Consider the following 15,095-nt stretch of genomic DNA (forward strand, 5'->3'; position numbering starts at 1 on the left):
GAGTTTGTCTTGTTTCATTACTATCACACTCAGTAACATGTACTTATAAATTGATAATGTGAAGATATTATAAAATATTCAATCTAAGAAGTGCTATTATTTTGTGTCTGAAATATAATGTGACAGAGCAGGCGAAGGCATTTGTCATTCCTTTAACACAAAGACAGTTAAAACCGTTGCATAACGCATGTCAGTCTTATTCTAATTTGGGCCGTACTGGAGGCAACTTTGTGTTTCAATTCAGTATGTTCATAATTCCAAGAAAGGTGGATTTTGTTTTTTTCCAATCAAATGCAACAGTTGTGTATCCAAGTATGATGGGTTTATTTACAGACATCCAAACATCCATATAGATGGAAGAATTGCAGTATTATTTACAGAATATTATTAAAGACTGTTCAAAGGTTACACAACAATGACCTCATCTAGGTTTCTGTTGGATGAAACAACACAATATATTTTCCCTACTATGCACAGAGATGGTGTCCTGGTTTAAATGTTTGCCTCCAGAGAAACACGAGCTTTTCATTCCACAACACTGTTTTATCTACTCTATGAATCTGATCAAGTGATCATTCTGAGCTGCCATGTCTTTCTGCATGGTGAATTGTGTCAGATACATCCTGTGTAGACACTGAGAACAGAAACTGTTGCTCTCACTCCTCCTCCTCCTCCTGTGTAGACACAGTGTTAGATTCAAGTAAAATCAGTTTGGTTTCACCAGACAAAGGCAGCTCTCTCGCGAAGCATTCGGACACCGAAGCGCTGCCATTCCCTCTGGTGGATCCACATCTCCTGAGTGGTGTCCAGACATGCCAGCACTGCTCCCCCCTTCCACGATATCAGCCGAGGGTCCATGTCCTAGAGCACATCCACATCAATACACAAGCACATTAGAGGAGCTGCGAATAGAATTATGCAAACCATCTTTTCAGGATGTACATACAGTTTGTTGTGTGTTGCACTCATCTTACTAACTCCCAACCTCTGACATACTGTACATGGAAATATAAAAAAACGAAGCCCACTGAACAGCATGCTACTTCGCCTGCATTGCAGATCTGTATCCTATTCTATCTGTGCATTCCAATGCCTATACTACCACACTATTTAGTATGAAAGAAAAGGATTTAGTGTGTCCCAATACATAGTATGTCAAATGCAGTATGCCAAAAATACCAGGATGTCCTACTATATCCGGTCGCATTTTGCAGTATGCAAGCCAGCATGCTTTTCTGGCTATTCTGACCCACAATCCTCTACACAGCGGATATATGAGTAAGAGGGTCAAAGTTCGATGCGCAATGTTATAACAAAGTAATATGTCAATTATGCATACTGCATGCAACGGTACGTACTTTGTGAGGGCAGCTGCCGTACGTACCAACAGTAAAAAGAAAAAGTATGCGATTTGGAACGCAGCGTATGACTATGTACAACATATCCCAGGTTACCTTAGGCCGCGTGATAACTTCCACGTTGTCTACCAGCCTTCTGAATGAGGGCGGCATCTTGTTGATGATGCGGTGAAGCAGAAACTCCTGAACACCGTGAAACATGAGCCCTCCTCCCACCACCAGGATGGAGCTGTACATCTTGCGTTTGGTTTCATCTGATGCTATGAACATAAAAAAAATACAAGATGAGAAAACAGCTAAAACAGGACTTCCTGAACATCTGCTCTCCTCCGCTTCCTATATTTTTTTTTTCTTCAGTTCATCCTCCGTCCTTCCTTACCACAGCAGTCGATGCTATGCAGGATGGCCTTATCCAGGCCCAGGGCTTTGCTCTCAAACTGGCTCATGATAGCGGTCTTCCTGGAGAGGTGAGCAGACAGCGGCTCTTCCACCTCTCCTGCCCCCATCAGACACTCCCCCTGCGCAGGCCCAAACTCCATCTCCCCCTTCATCCCTCCTCCTCCTCCGCCGCCGCCACTCCCACAGCCCCTGGTCAGGTCAGAGAGCTCCCCGATCCCTCCCTGACCGCTCATCTCACCATCCACACCACCACCTGGTCTGGAGATACCCTTGCGGTCTGCAGCAGATTTGGACGACTGGTGAAGAAAATGGGAGAATAATATAAAAGAATCACAGAGCCTCTATCTGAAGAATTATTATATAATGTCTGTGTGATGTGTGTGTTACCTGGTCCTGTTTGCTCTGTGTAGCCAGCAGGTAATGTTCATCATGAGGATCCTCAGAGTCGCCTTGGGAACGGTACTGTAGTGATGTCATCTTCTGACCTACAATGCCAAATGTGGTCGGGTAGAAAAGACCCATGGGTGCCTAACACATACATACACACATATGAGGCAGAAAACACAAAGAGGAGACACAAATAGAGCCATAGGTGAAAAGTAATTCCAGTACAAAAGCTGGAAACACAACGATGTAAAAAGGATTTCAACACCAATCTTAAAAAGCATAGTTTAGTACCTGTAATTTCTCATCCCCTAGTCGAACCTGGTAGAGAAGAGCTGGGGCTTCTGGGAAACGTGTCTGGAATTCATGATCTTTTAGTCCTGATATGTCCTATTAAGAATAAGTGGAGGAAAGACACATTTTTGAATTTATCTGAATAACAGGCAGATTTCTCTGCCTGTTTTTTGACAATGGTTTGGTAATCCAAACAGACGCAAAGGTGCCAAAGCTTGACTGAAACTGATCAACGTACAAGCTACAACAGTTCCCCAATACTCCCTACTCTAAACACAGGACCGACACACACTTGGTTTAGATGGCAGAAGGTCTCTTTCAGATGCTGCAGGAGCTGACAGTCCAGTCTGCTGGACAGCTGACAGTCTCTGTAGGGAAAGCCGGCCCTCTGCAGGAGCCAGAAGAAAGTGCGGGTCACATCTGAGCCGCCGTACGCCAAACACAGCCTGCAATGTCCAACAGAAACAACATACAATGTAATACTGTACTACGGATCCTCCGAAACGTCACAGTGAGAATTTTTTTCCCCCTAAACTAGCACTGTATTATAACTGGACTGGACCAACACATTGTTACTTTGGATCAGAGGGAATGCAAAAGAATCTCAGAAACAAAACTTTAACTGACAAGAAATATATATATTTGTTCAAACATTCAGTATTGTTATCTACTGTATGTCACTGTTCTGGGTCTCATGGGTAAATAGGGATCCATGCTATCTGCAAATATAACCTGGATGAATCAATTACTTTATAGACATGAATTAAACATAAAGTGGTTGTTAGTCCCACCTGGAGTTGCGGTGGGACACTCCGTCCTCTACACAGCAAAGACTGGTCTTCTGGTCTCCCACATCCACGACACAAGCACTGCTCAACCCACTGCCAAATGTAGCACACACCGACTCCTGGTGCACGATGATTGCTATAAATATATACACACACACACACGGAGGGTAAGGTGATGCCAAGAGAGACAGATAGGATGGTTCCTTAGCCCACCCTGGATAGTGTATGGCAGAATATAACAGTGTATATGTAAGTTTTTGGCGTGTGCTTCTCAGCCATACATGTATAAATGTGTGTAATACCTGAGAAGCCCATATTAAGCAGCAGCATGTTGACAACCTCTTTGATGTGCTGCCTGTTGTAGATGTCGGGAACCAATAGGATGCATCTGTAATACTGGCAACCAGTCATAAAAGCGAAGCATTAATGTGAAGAAAAAAAGCAATTCCACTATCAGCGTAATTTGATCTCATTTTCATTATTTTCTGCTTTCAACTTTGCCCCACAGAGGAACGTGATATGAAGAGGTGAGGAGGTTTCTCTGACCTTTAAGTCTTTGAGGGGGATCTCCAGTTGCTTTTGAATAACGTGACTCCAGATCGTCTCGAGGTCGGCCAGGACGGCGGTCAGCGAGCCTCCGGGGCCGGCGTGTACATTAAGCTGACCTCTGACTACAGGCCAGTGGATGTTGTAACAGTCAGATGGATTCACGTGAAGAGCCTACATGATGGCAGGATGGAAGTGTGGGGAGAGAGAGAGAGAGAGAGAAAGCAAGAGAGAAATGGATAAATCAGACAAAGAGTTTAGGTAATACAGTTTTAGATGTCTTATTTTATAGGAGTCATCATGCACTGACCTCCTCTCCCACCAGATGAGGAGGCTGGTGGGCTATGTTGGTCCACTTCACCCTGGAGCTGCCGTCAAGTACTGCCGGACGGATCTGACAGTTATAAGCTCTGGCCTTAGCACACACAAACAAACAAACACACACACACAAACAAACAGGGGAAAAAAATTTATTATTTCATACATTTCTACATATGAAAGCATACAACACTAGACACTAGTTAGTCATTACACTTTAAATCAATGAATCAATCCTTTATTTACTCTAGAACCTTTCATACAAGCAATGCACAAATGCACATTTAAATGCAAATATGTAATCACATTGCTGCTCTCTGTGAACATTGCATTATTACATATGCAACAATTCTCTCTCTTTCATAATACAAACCTGTTCAGCGGACACAGGTGTCCTCCGCACTCCGTTGGACATCTTCTTGGACCAGATGGCCTGGTCGACCATTTTAAGCCCATTCTGCCTCTGCTCATTACTCTCTGCTTTCTGTCCAACGGGAAGTAGAAGCAGTGAGGGTACATGACACATATATGAAATGAATTGGTGGAGACACAGTATAACAGACTGTATTGTGGGTGTATCTGGTGTATGTAGTGACTTACATTTAGACCGTCTCTCAACAGCCAGGCGTCTTCATATCTGGGCTGTCCAGTTTGCTTGTGTCTGCGTGCTATCACGTGTGGGAGTATCACCGGCAGAGTGTCTGTTGCTCGGCCAATGCGGAGTGTCCTCGACCCAGGGTGGATGACGACTATGAAATTGCTCTGTATTTGCTGTAAAAGAGGGAAAAAAAACTTTATTTTCCTCATACTGTCTGCCTGAATATGCCTGTATTTACCCTCTCTCTGAAACGCTCCGTTTTAGTGCATTTCATCGGAACTGCAACGGAATTGCGTTGCTAGGAAACAGCTTGGGTCCATGTTTACTTCCTGTCAGCTGATGTTATTCACATACACTGCTACAGGAAATAAACTGGGACACATTTAGAATGTTTACATTTAAAACCGTGTAATAATCTATATATATATTGTATATTTGTGACATCACAAATGGACAGAAATCCTAACGGCTTGTTTCAAACACACAATTTCTGAATACGGGCTGTGTGTATTTCTCTGTATATTGAGCGTTTTGATAGTTTAACAGTATTTATATAGCACTTAAACCTGCTTTATAATATAAAAGACATGACAATTTCCCTTTTTACAATATGGGACCTTTAAGATTAAGCTCAAATCAAAAGGTATTTCTAATATTCTTCATTACAATGTAAACTAATATCAATATAAACGGAGCACCTTTGAGGTTTTCAGCCAGTGGTTAAATAAAGTATGTGAAGACAGAAACAGAAACAAAACATATAAAAAAAAAAAAGGAAAGGACCAAAAACACAAAAGATAAGTAAATTAAAAATAATAATAATAAATAAATAAATTTTAAAAAAAACACCTAAGTATAAGTTGTGAATTATTTGTAATATCAGGTTTATATAGATTAAAAAAGGTCTCCATATAGCATAACATTTCTGAGCACACCCTCTTGTAGTAAAGCGAATCTTCTCCAGTACCAAATGATGTATGAGATCTTTAACCTGAACACCTCTGAGGTTTAATAAAGTATCTGAAGACATCATTTTGGGGTTATTACTGTAACTTGTGATGGGCTTTGGAAACCTTTTTCTTGACCAAAAGAACAATTAACAGATAATCTACTAAACTAAATGTGTCCCCTCCTAGTAGCAGATGAGTTGAAGCAGATATAAAGCATATAAAGCCTCCTCTCACCTCCTGTAGAGGGTCTGGGATGAGAGGAGGAGCGATGGGTCTCTTCACTCCTCGTTGTTGCTCCTTCTCTTTCTCCTTGTCTCGCTCCTTTTCTTTCTCCTTCCCGTTGTCCTGTTCTTTCTCAGCCTGAGTCATAGTTGCTGGTAAGATTTAGTCTTGACTAAATGGTCTAATGTAATGAGTCGCGACCTCCTTGTTGCTTGTGAAGCGCTTCAAGGAGGCGAGGAGAAAGAGGAAAGTCGTGTTGTGGCAGCGGTAGATTCTACGTCCGTGTTTTGATCACGTGGTACAACGAGTTCTTCTTCGTTGGAGTTTATTGCGGTTGACGAATAAACTTCATGGCGCAGTACTGCCACCAGCTGGTCTGGAGTGTGTTATCAGTTATTAACTATTCACTAGTTTTACTCACATCCATGGATTTACTACTAAAGAAAAGAAAAAATAATTCAGTTAAATTCTCTCTATCAAATTCAAAACAAATAATACAACAATAAGATACAATAATACAAAACAAACACAAATATATAACCAAAAAAATGTGGATGAGACTATAGTTATATATTGAGGAACTCATCATGTGTAGACCTACATGAGAAAGTATTGGGTCCACTTTGACTTAGTAGTCACATTGTAACATATTTGTCTTCATTTATGTTTACCTCTCAACTCCTCTTTCCTTCACTTCCTTTTAATTCCCCCTCCCTCCCCTTCTTTTTTCCCCCCTCCGTTTTTTCCCTTTTTCTTTTTCATTCTCCTCCCTATCGATGATGTGTCATTTCCTTGTTTTTCAATCAATAGGCTTGCTCATTGATGGAGAACCACCCTCCCACTCTACTGATTAGTATAACACAATATAGGTGTGCAAGCTACTGCTGAATGCTCACAGTGACCCTGATGAAAACCTATGTTGGTCGCAACGCATTGGTCATTTTAAACAATTATTGCCATGTAAAATAAAGGCATTTTAATTTTGTTCAAATACTACAGTGTGCCTTGGATTATTTTTGAGGGAGACTTGCATTTTGTACTTTTCTCCACCCATGCAATGAGCCCTTCACAAGACTGAATGAGCCCAATACACCTGAAGGACCCAAAGAGCACCTGTATGTCCACGGAGACCCAGCAGCGCTTCTACTCCATTGTCTTCAAAAATATATAACCCTTTGTAAGAGATCACATAGGCTAGATCATAGCCCAAATTAATTTCTTTGATTCAATACCAGTCCCTTTCTCTCTGTTTACTGTTTATTTACTGTTTATTTGTTTTGCACAATTTAAGGACTATACAACATAACAACAAAATAAATGAATAATATACAGTGCAGGAAGAGGCAAAAAAAAACACTGGGCTTATCTGAAGCCTCAACCCAGAGACACGATTAATATAAAGAAATAATATGACTACATAATAGTGATAACAAACAATTAGGAAAAGATATATATAATAACAACAATAACAATACAGTAAATATATCAAAAAAGTCAAGTGTGTGTGTGTGTGTGTGTGTGTGTGTGTGTCTGTGTGTGTGTGTTGCATGGAAGTGTATGGTTAGTGTTTGTGAGGAGGCTATAAAGGCTAAAAAGGCTAAAAAACATAAAAACACCACCTTCCTGTTCTCTCTTCTTGCCTTCTTGCTTTTGCCACCTTTCTTTCAGCTTGTGCTTCATTGTGGGCTACGTTTCCGTTTTACTGGGATGTCAGTATGTTTTTGTGACTTCCTTTGCACTCTTGTCAGCTAATTAATTTCCTCCACGCACTGTAGCTTAAGCATGGTATATTTTGAAAGAAAAAAATATGTTATAATTTACTCAAGTCAGATACTCAAAAGTAAAGCAAGACTGAGTAACTTCTGCTGAAAACCATCCACTGTGGTGGTCACAAGTAAATGTAAATGCAATAGACTGGGGGCGCTGTTTTGCTGGCACATTGAATTGCCGATGACAAAATGCATTAGTAATTTAATAAAGACACCAAACAACACAACAATATGAAATGCAAATGATTGAGCTTTCATTTTAATTTTGAAACCAACATAATTCAAACTGAATTGAGGATTTACATTGCCACTTTGCACACTCAATGGCAAAATGTATTGCCATTTGAATAACATCTGTAATGCTGCATGTATGGACATTAAGTCAAGTCAAAGTGTTTATTGTCATGTGTGCAGTTAAAACAAGTTTCCCTGTATAATGAAATTCTCCCATTGCCTTCCGCTCTGAGTGCCGTTTACAAGGAAACACAAAGTATGAGAAATAAATACAAGAACATGTACACAGTGTCCTTTCTTTTTGTATCTAATACACAGTAAAAAATAGAGCAGAATGCTATGTACAATATACAATAATACAGCCACCATAAGCTACTTTTGCCAGACCAAGTAAAGTAGCAGTAAAACTCCTGTGTGTATAGAGTTGAACTCTGACCATGGTGACGAGCGAAAAAAAACTAAACTAATTGGGACACTTTTGACGAAGCCCCTGGTCTACCGGGTTCCTTGGCCTATCCCAAGTATGATAGTTCTTTCATCCATTCCTGGACACATGTGAATGAACTCCACGATCACAGGATACAGGAGTCTACCCTAGCAACCGCCTCTTTCTCTTTAATTGATATTTAAAGGAGATGCAGATGAAATAGATATAACAAGGCAAAAGTGAGTATGGCTCACACACCCCAGCTCACTGCTTGACCCCTGCTAAAGTAGGGCCAAAGGTTTTGCCCTTTAGGAAAAATTTCAGACATTTTAGGCACCCTGGACTTCTAACCCCCAAAAGGCACAACTAGACCACACTGTCAAACATTATACCAAATTTGAAGTTCCTAAGTTAAGTAGTTTGCAAGTTCTACTGCGGAAACGAAAGTGTGACACGTGAACGGACGGACATGCGGGGTATAATAAACAAATATATTTCTTAAATATATTACACAAAAAGAGACAAGAGAAGTTGTCTATGTTTCTTTCTTTGTGCTATTCTTTTGTGTTCATCAGTTTACAATATCTACATGATGATGATGATGATGGCAGACGAAACACTTACGGAGCATGTTTGAGGTTGAAAACAATAAATGGGAAACTTTGATGTTATTACAAAATAGATTAATAGGCTACAGTAGCTGCAAACCCCAGAGACACGTATCCACCCTGCGGTGTCCACGCCAGTGTTTTGGTATCCAAAATCTATAAAAGAAAATAACTAAATGCATTTTAGAAAGCGTAATGAAAAACTCGGCTATTCACTAATCCACTATTCTGACCCATCGTCTTTGTCCATCAATCGAAACAATTTCATCACAAAGGTTCAAACAGTGACGACCACAGATTTCAATGGTTCAGTCTCTCTGAAAATACTAGGCTGATGTCCTCCCTGCTTTTCTACCGCTTCCCTTAACTTCACTGTACACTTGTCGCTGAAGGCCAACACTGGTCTGAAGATCAGATCGGATACCTTCTTGTCATCCTGACTAGTGGTATAAAGACTCCTGCACAACTTGTTCAAGTCTTTCATCAAACAAAACGTCTTGCAGGCCCTCAGTTCCGGCGCCAGGTTACTGGCCTTCTTGTCCTGCTGCTCGCCCAGCTGCACCACCCAGAACTTGGCCAAGTCGCTGGCGCTCTTTGCGTGGCTCGCCACCATGTTGAGAATCAGGGGGTAAAGGTCATGAGCTGCAGCTGGGATGGACGGTTCTGGGGAGGTGTGTTTGAGAGGAGAGTGGCTGCTGGGCTGCGTAGAGGGCTGAGAGAAGAGAAGATAGTTTGAATCACTCCTAGTCAGACAGCAAGACAAAAGTCATATACAGTTTACAATTTCTACCTGTGGGCAGACGATGAGGACCCTGTGTGCAGTCTTGGCCTTCTCTGCCAGCCAGCGCATTGGCCCAAGCTCCGCGATCTTCCTCTGCTGCCACATGTCGACTGCCACGTTGCATCCACCGTGCCACTGCAGGAACTCGGCCAGGGCCACCACGGCCCGCTGGAAGGCTGAATCCTCAGCAGGGTACACCATGAGGACGGAGACGGGAGCCGTGGAAGACGTGGGCAACCTTTTGAAACCCAATGAGGTGGCAATGTTGGCTCCATAGCTTTTATCTGGAGAGTAAGAAAACATTCGAAAACAGAGGTTAGTTATCTTCAGCAATGTCAAACATTTTATATGTAACCTATAGAGGGGATTTCTGAATTAGTTTGTGGTGAGCCAGAGCTTGATACATTTCAGTACTTCTTCCATCCAACCTCCACATCTAGCAAGGGAGCATGATTCCTTTACAAGATAACAAGACTTAGCCACTAAAGCTAAGCTCCTTTGAAATGTAAAAGAAAGGTCGCTGTTGTTATTAATAATAATAATAATAATAATAATAATAATAATAATAATAATAATAATAATAATATAAATTAATTTATAAAACACAAAGTGCTTTCCAGATTAAAAGAGTTACAGAATAAAAAAATAAAGAAAAAAATCAGAAACCCATATAAATCCCCCCTTCCCCCATATGACATACAAAAATGAAGCACATATATCAAGCAGCATAAGATAGTATTATACAGAGGAAACAGGAGGTGATGCGATAATGGAAAAACTTAGTGACTAAAATGTAAATTATCCAGTATCTGCAGTGGACTTTTCCCTCAAATGTTAAATAAAAATAATATACTTTGTCATTAAGTACAGATTTTTCCTTTAAAGCTTTAGTAGGCCGTATATATTTGGCATCATTGGGCAAAAGGTCCTTAATAACCTTTCAGTATATTGTAATTCAAGTGTTCTGAGAGAAAACTAGACTTCTGCACCTCCTCATGGCTCTGTTTTCAGGCTTTTAAAAATCTAGCCCGTAATGGGAGACTTTGGCCAATCACAGGTCATTTCAGAGAGATAGAGAGTGTTCCTATTGGCTGTGCTCCGGCTGGCGAGCGGTGCTTGGTATTTCCTCAACTGTTCTCAACATGGCTGCCGGGACGCAAACTTTCTCATTTAAACATACTACAAGATATTTCTGAAAACATTTGAGGCGAGAAATAGGCATTAACGTAACATAATATTGATTCATATTTGATCAGCGCTACCTAGTTTGGCCGTTTGATTGACAGCTGCTCAGAGACGGCAGACTCCAGATCAGCTCTGACTGGTTGTTTTAAAAGCTGCAGTGGAATCTGTCGATCTCACACTGAGGGGAAGGCTGTTCCAAAGCCGATGGCCCGCAACCGAAAACGCTTTGGGAAGCACTTTTTCAAATATTTCGATCCAGTAGCAACTGAGGACATATCCAAAGCATGCGTAAAAGACTGGCGAGTGAGCCTGTGCATCTTTTGCCATTCATCGTCTGCAGTTTTGCTGCCTATAGATCCTCTTTCAACTAAATGTACGTTTAAAAAGTGTTGTATTTACAGATTATGTAGCAGGAACTCAGGATCATCAAACCGGCCATTCCTCCGAAAATGGCCATGGCTATGGTGTAGTTGGGGACTGCTTTTTCTTCTCAAACAAACACATAGACACAAAAAAACAATACCTCATTTCACTTGATGTAATTATATTGAGATCGTACTGACAATGCTTTAAGTAATTGTAGAGCCATACTTAAAGACGGGGTCGTCTGCTCCCCTATAGGAACTGTAGTAGGCTTTGGTGTAACACCTGAAGAAAACAGAGGTTTAATATTTAATACTTTTCACATCATGCTGCCTGTATGGAAACAACATACCAGCCATAACTAAGATTACAAAAAAACATTTATATCTCTACATATCTTGTACCACCACATGTTTTGTAAAAAAGAGACTTGTACTGTGTGGATAACAAACAATACTCAAATTAAAATTTTAATAGAGTATGAAAAAAAAGTGGAGAATAAACAAAAATGAGCTTACGCGTTTTTTGTTGACGTATCTCAAGTCTGACAGTCTTGTATATGTTATGGTTGTTCAAAGCGAATGGGAGGTTGGCAGCTGAGATTTTGTTGAAGCCAGAGGTCGCTTTCACTAAATGATGAAACCATATCTAGATTTGAAAAGAAGACAGTCATTGCATTGAATTTAATCTTTTCAACCCCACAGTCCCTCTGGCAGGTCTATCATTTCAAACTCATGTTGTGCAGACAGTCGCTGATTAAACACACAGAAATGTATTAGTCAAGATTACATCCATGATACCTGCTCTGATCCATTGTGGTTTGCCTCGGCCAAAACGGGGTTGTATCTACAGTGATACGTTGATTCCCCCTGAATACAAATCCGAGTGCCTGTCAGAAATGTATTACTACCTGCAAAGAGACAGAAAATGTCAGACATCCTGCCTAACTGAAGATAAAAGTTTGTATAACTAATAGGGCTGTCAATCAATTAATGTACCTTAAAGGGAGATTTGTCAAGTATTTAATACTCTTATCAACATGGGAGTGGGCAAATATGCTGCTTTATGCAAATGTATGTATATATTTATTGTTGGAAATCAATTAACAACACAAAACGATGACAAATATTGTCCAGAAACCCTCACAGGTACTGCATTTAGCATAAAAAATATGCTCAAATCATAACATGGCGAACTGAAGCCCAACAGGCAACAACAGCTGTCAGTGTGTCAGTGTGCTGACTTGACTATGACTTGCCCCAAACTGCATGTGATTATCATAAAGTGGGCATGTCTGTAAAGGGGAGACTCGTGGGTACCCATAGAACCCATTTACATTCACATATCTGGAAGTCAGAGGTCAAGGGACCCCTTTGAAAATGGCCATGACAGTTTTTCCTCGCCAAAATTTGGCGTAATTGTTTAGCGTTATTTAACCTCCTTCCCGACAAGCTAGTATGACATGGTTGGTACAGATGGATTCATTAGGGTTTTGTAGTTTCATATGATACCAGTATCTTCACTAGCTTTAAAACTGAGCCCGGTACAAATTAGATTCAGTGCTTCATGTATCTTATATCTCTAATTATGGTGGACATTTCTAATGATTTTCTATATTTTAATAATTTATTTTGGAGATTTTCACCTCTGCATTAAAGCCCCTACAGACATTTTACATTTTACACAATGGTTTTAAATAAAAAATTATGCCTCAAAAGTACTATTACGGTTCCTGTATTTTATATTTTGAATGTGCACCAGCTCAAATATTTCAATATAAATGTTTTCACCTTCTGCCTAAAGTGCAGTGTCACCTCAAGCAGACTAAAGTCCTGTTTGTCAAGTAAATAAAATGATTTCTGGGAAATTTCCTGTTATTTAATAAACACTATGTAACAACTTTCATTGTTTTAACAGATAATCAATCATAATCAGTAAGCTTTCTCGTATCTAAAAGATATATCTAATAAACAATTCCGAAGATGCCATGTCAGAGAACCGTCCCAAGTGTTAGGTAAACTGTATTGGTAAAACTGTCTTAAAGTCAACAACATCAAGTGGTTTTATAAGTTTGTATGTAGGGAAAAAGTCAAAAGTGTTGTTTCTTACTATCAATGTTGATTGCCCAGCTAATGTTCATCTTTTCCTTTCCTTCCACGGTCACCAGCTTCACTCTCAGGTCCGCCAGCATAGACGGAATGGGATCACTGAACTCATTAGGGAGACCTGGAGCAAGAAACAGTTACACACTTTATATTGTGTTTATTATTATTATTATTCTCTAAGATCTCACCAGATGTTGTCTGATAACTCAGCTGTCGAAGTGTATTGCACTTTCTGTTACAGTTCTGTCATGCTCAATGTAAAAAACACATTCACAAGAGTCTGGAGGTGGAACACCTACGTGGATTTTATTAAATTAAAGTCACACATTTTAAATAAACTTGTTGTTTACCCCCTGGCCTGCATATAAAATATAAAAACTGGTAATTTCATTTCTTTTCATATCAACTCTCTTTATATTTATTAGTCTTTATCTCTTAATCTGGTGGATTTATGTCATCTTGCTTCATGGTCTGGGCTAAATGTTACATTTTCATGCAAAACACAAAGCTGAAATAAAAATAAAATAAATCAAACAGTACAAAATAAGCTTTGATCTCTGCATTGGCCAACAAACACTGTTTTGGATCAAACCCCAGAATGGCTTAAAAACCAACATGATATTATTGACATTAGAGGTCAGAGACCGAATAATAAATAACTTACCAGGAAATTTATGGCACTCCACTTTCTGCAAAGAAATACCATAAATATGTTGTTTTTCTTTTTTCTTTTCTTTCAATATTATATTTATTGGTTTTTTTTTGTTCATTTTGAAACAACAGAACAAACATTTACAAACGTCCCCAATAATAACATTCTCAGTATACAAAGAAACTTAACAAACCTAATATTAATATAAAATAAGCCAGTGTAGATACAGGGAAAACATATTATATACAAACAATAGATAAATAAGTAAAAAGAATATACACAAGTAAAAAATAAAATTAAAAACTATTTTTAATTTAATAATAATAAAAAAAAAATGTATTATTGTCATTTAACAGCCCACCAAAAGTGGATAACTTACAATTTCATGTGATGTCACCTGGACCACGACAAAGGAGAAAATAATCAGAGTGGCTCCCCACATCATCAACACCTGGTAGGACCTACAAAGAATAAAAAGTAGAACTAGAAAAAATAGATATAAAAATAAGGGATGCGTCCCATCCACAGCATCTGACTGACTGAACTGTGACACGATGCGTCCCGTTAATTTAACCCACTAAGCTCCGCCCACAGCCGTTGACCTTTTTTTTTGGACGGTAACTTCCAAGCTGCCAAACTCTCGCGAGATGTCGGTAAGGCTTAAAAACAATTACCTATTTCTGGTATTTCTTTGCAGAAAGTGGAGTGCCTTAATTTAATTTTATTGTTTTAAATTATTATTATTATTTTTTTTACTTGTTGTTTCAAAATGAACAAAAAAAACAATAAATATAATATTGAAAAATTGCAAACTGAGTGCCTTAAATTTGATGGTAAGTTATTTATCATTCGGTCTCTGACCTCTAATGTCAATAATATCATGTTGGTTTTTAAACCACTATGGGGTTTGATCCAAAACAGCGTTTGTTGGCCAATGCAGAGATCAAAGCTTATTTTGTACTGTTTGATTTATTTTTATTCTCCAAAGCTTTCAGCTTTGTCTTTTGCATGGAAATTGAACATTTACCCCAGACCATGAAGCAAGATGAAATAATTGGAAATACCTCTAAATATAGTCCACCAGATTAAGATTAAGATAAAATAAAATATTCCT

At 39.3% G+C, this 15,095-nt stretch overlaps 2 protein-coding genes across 4 annotated transcripts; both read right to left on the minus strand.

Annotated features, from left to right (window-relative positions):
* Positions 1-305: 305 nt before the first annotated feature.
* On the minus strand, positions 306-6,149 carry actr8 (actin related protein 8). Its single transcript, XM_074644742.1, has 13 exons — positions 5,870-6,149; positions 4,688-4,858; positions 4,461-4,571; positions 4,080-4,184; positions 3,770-3,943; positions 3,526-3,619; positions 3,227-3,359; positions 2,728-2,881; positions 2,436-2,531; positions 2,145-2,285; positions 1,738-2,053; positions 1,455-1,618; positions 306-861 (listed from the first exon to the last, which is right to left on the minus strand). Exons 1-13 carry the CDS (start codon positions 6,002-6,004, stop codon positions 718-720), a joined length of 1,938 nt encoding a protein of 645 aa, XP_074500843.1. The 5' UTR covers positions 6,005-6,149; the 3' UTR covers positions 306-717.
* Positions 6,150-7,858: 1,709 nt separating this feature from the next.
* Positions 7,859-14,536, minus strand: il17rb (interleukin 17 receptor B). 3 transcript variants are annotated; one of them, XM_074644753.1, is made up of 9 exons: positions 14,361-14,536; positions 13,994-14,018; positions 13,334-13,450; positions 12,025-12,134; positions 11,743-11,872; positions 11,453-11,509; positions 11,261-11,347; positions 9,686-9,960; positions 7,859-9,607 (listed from the first exon to the last, which is right to left on the minus strand). In XM_074644753.1, exons 1-9 carry the CDS (start codon positions 14,424-14,426, stop codon positions 9,173-9,175), a joined length of 1,302 nt encoding a protein of 433 aa, XP_074500854.1. In that variant the 5' UTR covers positions 14,427-14,536; the 3' UTR covers positions 7,859-9,172. The 3 variants fall into 3 exon arrangements, with proteins under 3 accessions (XP_074500854.1, XP_074500856.1, XP_074500855.1); XM_074644755.1 differs by lacking the exon at positions 13,994-14,018 and having other exon boundaries at positions 14,343-14,536; XM_074644754.1 differs by lacking the exon at positions 13,994-14,018 and having other exon boundaries at positions 14,336-14,536.
* Between the last annotated feature and the right edge of the window lie 559 nt (positions 14,537-15,095).

This window comes from Sebastes fasciatus, chromosome 8 (assembly GCF_043250625.1).
Source record: "Sebastes fasciatus isolate fSebFas1 chromosome 8, fSebFas1.pri, whole genome shotgun sequence".
NCBI lineage: Eukaryota > Metazoa > Chordata > Actinopteri > Perciformes > Sebastidae > Sebastes > Sebastes fasciatus.

Bases quoted from the DNA above. Each gene is read 5' to 3' on its own strand.
- actr8 (XM_074644742.1), bottom strand. From the start codon at position 6,004: ATGACTCAGGCTGAGAAAGAACAGGACAACGGGAAGGAGAAAGAAAAG. The intron at 3,944-4,079 runs GTCAGTGCATGA...GCCATCATGTAG, and splicing joins CTCATCTGGTGGGAGAGGAG to GCTCTTCACGTGAATCCATC. The intron at 2,286-2,435 runs GTACTAAACTAT...TGTATGTGTTAG, and splicing joins TAGGGGATGAGAAATTACAG to GCACCCATGGGTCTTTTCTA.
- il17rb (XM_074644753.1), bottom strand. From the start codon at position 14,426: ATGATGTGGGGAGCCACTCTGATTATTTTCTCCTTTGTCGTGGTCCAG. The intron at 12,135-13,333 runs GTAAGAAACAAC...GTCTCTTTGCAG, and splicing joins CTGGGCAATCAACATTGATA to GTAGTAATACATTTCTGACA. The intron at 11,510-11,742 runs GTAAGCTCATTT...TGTTTTCTTCAG, and splicing joins GATACGTCAACAAAAAACGC to GTGTTACACCAAAGCCTACT.